This window comes from Gossypium hirsutum, chromosome A06 (assembly GCF_007990345.1).
Source record: "Gossypium hirsutum isolate 1008001.06 chromosome A06, Gossypium_hirsutum_v2.1, whole genome shotgun sequence".
NCBI lineage: Eukaryota > Viridiplantae > Streptophyta > Magnoliopsida > Malvales > Malvaceae > Gossypium > Gossypium hirsutum.
The window spans coordinates 83,355,598-83,364,589 of NC_053429.1; the positions used below are offsets into that span (position 1 = coordinate 83,355,598).

At 35.8% G+C, this 8,992-nt stretch overlaps 1 protein-coding gene across 2 annotated transcripts; it reads right to left on the reverse strand.

Moving 5' to 3' along the window:
• Window positions 1–2,647: 2,647 nt before the first annotated feature.
• LOC121230423 (uncharacterized) lies at window positions 2,648–5,899 on the reverse strand. Of its 2 annotated transcripts, none has more exons than XM_041115168.1 (2): window positions 5,131–5,899; window positions 2,648–4,899 (listed from the first exon to the last, which is right to left on the reverse strand). In XM_041115168.1, exon 2 carries the CDS (start codon window positions 4,641–4,643, stop codon window positions 3,768–3,770), a length of 876 nt encoding a protein of 291 aa, XP_040971102.1. In that variant the 5' UTR covers window positions 4,644–4,899; window positions 5,131–5,899; the 3' UTR covers window positions 2,648–3,767. The 2 variants fall into 2 exon arrangements, with proteins under 2 accessions (XP_040971102.1, XP_040971101.1); XM_041115167.1 differs by having other exon boundaries at window positions 5,064–5,899.
• Between the last annotated feature and the right edge of the window lie 3,093 nt (window positions 5,900–8,992).

Below are 8,992 nucleotides of genomic sequence, written 5' to 3' on the forward strand. Positions count from 1 at the left end.
CTTAGTAAGTTTTAAGCATCACAAATAATTAAAACGTATCGAAAATCAAAACATTCATTTAAACAGACTTATTCTCAATTCAAATTGCTTCATGGCCGAATACACATAAACATAAACATAGATTCTTAGCACATATTTTTCTTTTACTAATAGTTCATAGGATGCATTTAAAATAAATAATCTCATATATTAACAACATTTGACCGAATAGGTCATTGCTTTACTCGTAGAAATAACAATCATTCACACTTAAGTATCATTCTTTAATACTAATAATTCACAAATCATTGACTGAATGTTCATGAGTACATAAAGAAATTTTAATATATAATTCATATACAAATATACCATGACCGATTAAATCATTCTCATATTCACAAATATAACCATCAATTACACTTATATATATAAATGTATATATATATTCTTCTTTGATGCTATGATTCACTTCGAAATCAAATCACCGATGTGTAAGTAATACGTACCTGAACATCTTAAATGTATAGTACTTACTCAACGATGGTTTACTGCGAACATTCAATATCGTAGTCTTACTTAATTACTGGCATTAAGCCTGTCAGGTCTTAGAACTTGAAACCAATTACCAGCACAAGCCTGCGGGAATTTAAACTCGGTATAATACCAGCTCGAAGCCTGCGGGACTTTTGCCCGGACATATTTCCAGCACGTAGCCTGCGGACCTTAAGTCCGGTTATAATTCCAGCACATAGCCTGCGGACCTTAAGTCCGGGTATAATTCCAGCATATAGCCTGCGGGTCTTTAAGCCCGGATATAATTCCAGCATATAGCCTGCGGGTCTTTAAGCCCGGATACACATCAAATATCATGCATATTTAATCATATATTAACACAACTTATTCAACATATCACATTAGTAGTCATTTGCTACGTTCGGATATAAGCTCCGTATGAATACCATCATTTTCATTTCGATTCGAAAGCTATACATAAATATCACATATCAAGGCATCATCAATTATATACTAAAGGTGACTACTCAAAACTTACCTCGAATATTTTCGAACAGTCTCGGATCGACTATTCAACTACTTTCTCTTTTCCCTTGTCCAACCTTGGTTCTCTATGCTCTTGAGCTTAAATTCAACAATTTTAAACTAGTCATTATTCGACTATTCAAGTATTACTTTCAGAATATAATATATATACAAATTTCACACATATAGATCATAGTAAGTTTATAATAAAACATTAAGCAACTCGTTAACAAATTTTTATCAATATTTACCACATAATCACAAATTCACAATAAGCTGTCTTCCTGAGCAACAGTCACTAAATTACTTATAATTAGAGCTACGAAACTCCAAATCAATTTCCGTAAAATTTCCCTGAAAATAGACTCGTATATATTTTATCCATAAAATTTTCATAATTTTTAGCTTAGTCAATCAATACCAGATTTTTCTTAAAGTTTCCCCTGTTTCACCGTTTGACTAATCTGACCACCCTTTACTTCGAATCAAATTTCCAATTGTAAAAAAGTCAAAATATGTTCTCGTTGATTTCATTTGAAACTAGACTCATTAAGCTTTAATTGCATAGTTTATTCAGCTTCTAACTCCACTCCCACAATTTATGGTGATTTTCCAAAATCACATTACAGCTGCTGTCCCAAGCAGATTTACTACAATTTACTATTTCACAACTCTTTGCATTCATATCATTTAAACATGTATAGTTATGCAACCAAAACACAAATCATACATACCTTATACTATGCATATCAAAATAACTCCAACCATGATTGGATATAACCGAATTTAAACATGAAAATTAAACCATTTTCGAACTCCTATAGATCATTCGGCAATTTACAAAATCATACCATTAGAATTCATGTACAATACCGAACCTTTAGACATTCAAACATCTACCATTTTCTTTTCAAATCATCTAAACGGTAATACTCATATTTTAGCATTTAACTTCAAAACATTTATTCAAGTAACTAAACAAGTCCAAGTTCGGCTATTACACATATAAATACTATCAAATTAAACCTTTAACTAGTTCAAACTTCTCTCATCAACATTTATTCATCAAAACATAAAGAAAATAATCCAATCTCTTCATTAACAACCATGGCCGAATGCTCCATTCACCACCCAAATCCAAAATTTTAACATGGCCTAAGTAAGAAACATGATGATTAACCTAAAACAAGCTAGAATTTAAAAAAAAACCTAACACAATTTACTAACCTTCCTTATGATTCAAATGGCCGAATGTCTTGCTCCATTTTTTTTTCTTTCTTTAGATTCGGCTAAGAAGAACAAAGCTGAGACTTTGTTTTCTTCACCATTCTTTCTATTATTATTTTATTTTATTCATCTATATTATAAAGTATAAAGCCATTTAACTAATAATTAATACATATATTTAATATAAAAGCATCATCATGGCCGGCCACTATAAACAAAAATGTATATTTGACATGCAAGTCCAAACCTTTTGTGACATGCATTAATAGACCCCCTTTTTAAAATTACCTATCACCTTCCACAATTATTTCACATAAGTCATATTTAATAATTTCACATACAAATGACAAAATTAGAGCATGAAACTTTCACATATACATGTACACATATAATAAGCATAGAATATAACAGTTAATTATTTTTGTGACTAGGTTTTGTGGTCCCAAAACCACTTCCCGAATAGGGTCAAATTAGGGCTGTCACACTGTCTAAGTCCCCTTCCCAGCACAATAGTTTCAGAAAGGGTTGAGTTGCATTTGACCATGTAGCAAACCAAACAAACACAGCTCATAATTTTAGTCACCCAAGCCTCCGCGTAGCCCATTCTTTTCATAACTTCTTCGATAAAATTCCATTCAACTCTATCGTAGGCTTTGCTCATATCAAAGCTTAATTACAAAGCCTTTATTTGGGCCATTTTTAGCACTTTGAAGATAATGAACCAACTCGTGAGCGATCAACACATTGTCGTGAATCATCCGTCCGGGAACGAAAGCACTTTGATTTTGGCTAATGCACATTGAGAGAGTGTCTTTCAAGCGATTTGTAAGAACTTTAGCAACAATTTTATTTATTACCCTGCACAGATTAATTGGACAGAAATGAGTCATATCAATGGGCTCTTTGATTTTAGGAATAAAGACAATAATGGTCTCATTAAGACACTCCACACTGGTATCACCCCTCAGGACTTCATGACATAGCTTAATAATATCGACACCCACCACCTCCCAATTTTCTTTGTAGAAATTTCCGGATAGACCATCTATGCCCGGGGCTTTCCTAGGATCCATTTGCTTAAAGGCCTTTATAATTTCATGATCCGTGAATGCCATGGTTAATCTGTCATTCATCTCTCCTGAAATACAAGAATCAATATAGTCAAGATTTAAAGTTTCATCAATATGTAACGTTGACTCAAATAGACTTTGGAAATACTCCCTGGCAGCCTCAGAAATATCTTTGGTATTCTCCCTCCAGTAGCCATGCATTTCTTTTAGCCTTTAAATTTTGTTCTTTTTTTTTTTTTTCCTACTGGTAACCCTCACATGAAAGAACCTAGTATTTCTGTCCCCCCTCTTTTAGCCAATTAACTCTTGATCTTTGTGCCCAGTACTGCTCCTCACTATCCAGCAGTTTCCTTAGCTTTAATCTCATAGCTTTAAGTTTATTACCATCGTACACTTTCACAGGTTTATCAGTAAGCCTATTAATATTGGACTTTAGCGCATCAATTTGGCTGCTCATCCTCTTGTTCCTATTAAACTGCCAAGTTCCACCTTCTCTATTTTATCCATAATGTCTTCCGTATCCATCTTCCAAGCATTTTTAATGATATTTTTAGCTTCTGTCTCTTTAGCCCAGCATATATCATATCTAAACATTAGTCTACCATCCTTCTTCTCCTCTCCAGGCTTTCGACCCTTGGTATCAAGCATAATAGCATCATGGTCCGAGTTTGACTGGCGAATAACTTTGGTTTCGATGAACGGGAAGCTGTGCACACACTTGCCGAGATCAAAAAAAAGATCCAGTCTTTCTTTGACTATCGTGCTACCCTTACGATTGTTGACCCATGTAAACCACCCATTGTCTGTTTTCAAGTCCACCAGTGATAACTCATCAATAACCTCACGGAAGTCGTCCATCAGGGCCTGCGGTTTCCTTCTACCACCTTCCTTTTTCGAGTTATCAAGTATGGCATTGAAATCGCCTCCAACAATCCACTTTTCTTTCACCGATCTTCCCACCCCCTTAAGCATATCCCACGAGCTCTTCCTATTGTTAGGGTCGGCATTCCCATAAAATCTAGTGAATCGAATAAGTTTATCATTTTCATCGTGAATTAAAGAGTCAATATGATTACAAGAGTAGCTTTGGATCTCAACCTTAGTTCCCTCCTTCCACATCATAACCAGCCCACTACTTTTACCACAAGCATTGACTGCCAGGCAACCTTCCATCCGACACTTGCTACGAATTTGTGGAAATTTGTTAGTTTGCACTTTTGTCTCACATAGAAAAATAACCTCCAGATCATTTGCAACAAGGATTTGCTTTAATTCGTGAATTGTCGCAGGATTTCCAATCCCACGACAATTCCAGCATAGGATCTTCATCACTAATTGCTGGGCTTGTCGCTAGCCATCGTTTTGCAAGAAGAAAAATTGTCCAATCTACTCCACCTCACTTGAAGATGCTCTTTTTCAAAAATAGCAATCCTTCGATCATCTCAAAAATGTAGTCAACCATAATGCACCTGTACACTACTCAAGACCACTCCCTTTCGAACCAGCAGGCATACGTAACAACAAAGGTACCATGAAAGGACCTCCGGACACCTCACAGCCCAAGAGCCAGTTCTCAACAGGCAGCCTAGCAAAACCAAAAATAACAGAGAACAATAAAAACACAAACAAAAACAAGAAATTAGAGGAAAACGAAAAATGCAAGAAAACGGCTAACCCCCTCCAAGAACACAAAAAAACACCAAAAAATGGGGTAGAAGGTAGTCAAAAGAAAGAAATAACACAAGATACCAGGAAAACGCAGGAAAACCATCAACCAAAACACGCCGGAGACTCGTCAAAGAGACGAAAAACTCACCACCAATAAGTCGAAAGGTACGTCCAAAAGGATTTTATCTGCAAGAAAAGAAAAACGAGTAGACAAAATGAGAAATACCTAAAAGCAAAAGAAAACCTAAAGGTAAATAAAACCTAGAAAACTCGTCAACAGGAATATCAACAAACGGGCAAAGAAAAATTAGAACACTCAAGCCCCACCTTATAGCCAAAACCCCAGAAAAGAAAAAGGAGAAATCGCAGCAAGAAATGCAAAGATGTTTGCCCCGGAGTCGCAAAGACGAAATAGCCAAACACAGTTAAAAAACAGAGTTAAAAACGCACAAAAACTCTGCATGCATGAAAACATACAAACTATACGTCGGGACAAAGGAAATCCTAAGGTCATGTAAAGATTTCGCGGGTGGGACGTAGAAAAGTCAGGAGAAAATTAAATTTTCTATCCACCATGGGGCCCTCAAAATTTCAACATCAAGAAACAAAAACTCATGCAAAAATGAACGTGCACAAACAACAAGAAAGCCAAGACACATAAAATAAAACCAAAGTGAATGAAAATCTGACAAAATCACCGATAAAATTCAATCGAGTAGCACTGCAGAGAAGACGTCTTGTCCGGCCAGAAGCACTGCCAGACCCTATCGCATCAAACAGAAACACCGTACGTCCACCGAACGACACGAAGAAAGAAATCAAATAAAACAAAATCACACCCAAAGCAACACACTCAGAATCTTCAAAACTGCCATAAAATCGAAAAGAATAAGGCAGACACACAAAAGGAAAAACAAGAAAAGAAATCACAAAATCTTAGAGAAAAAAAATCACAAAACACGCTGCTTACTAAGTAGTTTTTCATCGAAATGATTTAAGGGATTATTTTGTAAAAATTGTAAAAATAGATAGAAAATTATGAAATGAAAGAAAAAGTGGGCTGCTATAGGCAAGAAAAGTATTCGGCTAGGCTTGAGGACTTAGAAAATTTCATGCATTTCATTATACGAGCCTTAGGACTAAATTGTAAAAGTGTGAATGGTTAGAGGCAAATTGGTCATTTTGTCCGGGGGTGAGTTTTAAATCCTAAAATGAAAAACGTGATGTATTAACAGTCAAATTTTATTGATATAAATCCCAAGGAACCAATTCCGGAGGTCAACCGTGAAAAACGAAAGGTTTCGGAATAACCGAAATACAAAACCGAAGCAATTACCAGGTAAGTTCGTATAACCCGAAGTAAACTCTTAATATACTTAAATATGCATGATCTTGAATGCATGGAAATTTAGATATTCATTGCATGATAAACCATGAAATGTGGTAGTGTAATTGAAAAGATGATAAATGTCTCAGTTGAAATAGAAAGGGGAATCCGATGGATAAATTATGGCTTACATGACATGAGATCCTGCATGTGTTGCAGAAAAAGATTTAGCCCGAATGGGTAATCCGATGATCTCTAAATAGAAAGGATCTAACCTGGACGGGTGTTCCTTGAGTGATCGAGCCTCCCAGAGAATATGGGTGCATTAAGGATTTAGCCTGGATGGGTAATCCGATTTGAGGACTGAATTTAGCCTGGACTGGCAATTCAAATCCGAGCTTATGAGAGTAATTGTCATTAAAAGGGATTTAGACTGGACTGATAATCCCAACATTGCTCTATGAGTTACTACTACAGGGAATTTAGCCTAGATTGGTAATCCTACCGTAAGATATAAGGTTCACGAGAGTGCGTACTTGAGATGATCACTTGTATGACTTGACAGTAAATGGCTATCCATCGAGATTTTCGAAAAAGTTCAACGGGATTAACATGAGAAATAAAGAATGAAAATATTGAATTGATGAGCTCATCTAAGGCTAATAACATGATGTATTGTTATGAAACTAACTTGATGATTGAGTGCATGTGATAGGGAAATTGTTTCATGCTTGATGGAATTATTGCCTAAATATGGTTGTATGCTAATTAACCGGTAAGTTTACTTTCCAGTTATCCAGACTTACTAAGCATATAAATGATTAACCCCTTCTCTTTTCCTTGTCTTATAGAGCTCGTGGACTCGTGAAGATTGGAAGACGGTTGGAGAATTAACACACTATCGACTTGACCTGCTTTGGTATATAGATACTTTTATTTTGTTTAATGACATGTATAGGATTTTTGGTTATTTTGTTATATGTGTCATTTGGCTAGCCAATGTAAGAGCCTAAATGATATACTTATTCTTTTGTATATGGTCATGAGATATGGCTCATATTGATGTAGGTAGTAAACCTACCAATGATGCATGTCTATATTTAATTGTTTCATAAGATGTGATGATGAGGGTTATCATGAATGAATGATTGAAATGGAACCTAATAATTTGAGAGTGGATATAGCATATAATTGTATATGGTTACAACATGCCCCAAATGTAAAATGTGGTATGTTAATCCCTAATACAAAATGGATAATTTAGCATGTACTAAACGATGAGATGAGGTTGACATGCAATTTAGGTTATGCTAAGGTTGTTTAAGAGTATGATTAGGCCATGTTAAATACCATTGAAGTATTTAAGTGTGTATGGATGATAGAGGGTGACCAAATGTAACGCCCCAAAAATCCTGAAATCCCGAACTTTTTTTTTTGGTTTGGATAAAAATTATGCTTAACATTCCTAGTCAAGTGTTAATTATGTGATAGTAGGTCTTGGTTAAGGTTTGAGTTCAAACTTAGTGGTGAAGGAAATTATGGTTTAATTATTAAAAGAACCTTGTTGGCAAGTAGGTTGGCTTTTAAATAAATGAAGGAAGAATTGGACAGAAGAAAGCCTTGTGGTGGAGTGGCAAGCGGCGTCACATGCAAAGGGGTATAGGGTTCGAATCATTCCTTGCTCAAAAGAAGGATTTATTTTTACTTAAGGGATGGACAATGGTGGCATTGGATATGAACACTGTAGGGAGTGATAAGAGGAGAAATTTGAGGAGGGGATTAGGGAGTTATCATTGAGAAAAAGTAGGAGATGAGGAGTGAAGAAGAGGTGGAGCCGAATTGGGAATTTGGGCATAGGAATTCGGCTATATACTATAAATAGGTGCCGAATGTGAGGCTGCCAGACTAATGCGGAATTCTCCCTCACCTTGTTGCCAGAAAACACCTTTTTCTCCAAAGATCTAAAAGCTGAAAATCCCTTGTTCTTCTTTCATTTTTTTGTATCGATTCTCTATTCTTCCCTACTCAAAGTTTCTTTTTTGATTCACCTCTGATTTTAAATGATTTCTACTTTTCTTTGTGTCGAATAACCTTTTTCACCATACAAGTCTCGAGAGCCGAATATCCTCTGTGCCGCCACTACTCTTTCTACTTCGACCTATTCTAGTGTAAGTGTTCTGCTTTCTCAATCAGGTTTGCTAGTATAGATCACTCTGTCCCTCACTTCTTCTAATCTATTTTTGTAGGATTAGTATTGAATCCCAGTCTTTTGGATCTCTGCTGATTTGCTCACTAGGTGTTGAAACTTTGGTAAGTGTTCTTCACTTCGGTAAAGGTTGGTCGAATAGGCTTTAGTAGAAAAGGATGTCATTTGCTGGATACAAGTCACCCAATATGTTTTTAATGATAAAGGTTAATGCAGATATGGGAGGTACACGTGATTAGTGATCAAGGAAAAGCTATTAAGACTTGGCGTTTTAGGTAAGGTTAAGGTGAGACTTCGGCTTTTGGTAAAGTATTTGATAAGTATATGTGAGTAATCCTTGAGTGATATCGATTATAGGTTCATGGTAAGGGGGAATCGCAACATGATTTATTACTAGGTGTGTACATACACTGCACACACACAGTAGACCGGTAAAAGCTGAAATGCCGAAAAGCCAAAATACCGAAAAGCCGAAAT

Coding starts and splice junctions, on each gene's coding strand:
- LOC121230423 (XM_041115168.1), bottom strand. CDS start 4,643: ATGAAGATCCTATGCTGGAATTGTCGTGGGATTGGAAATCCTGCGACA.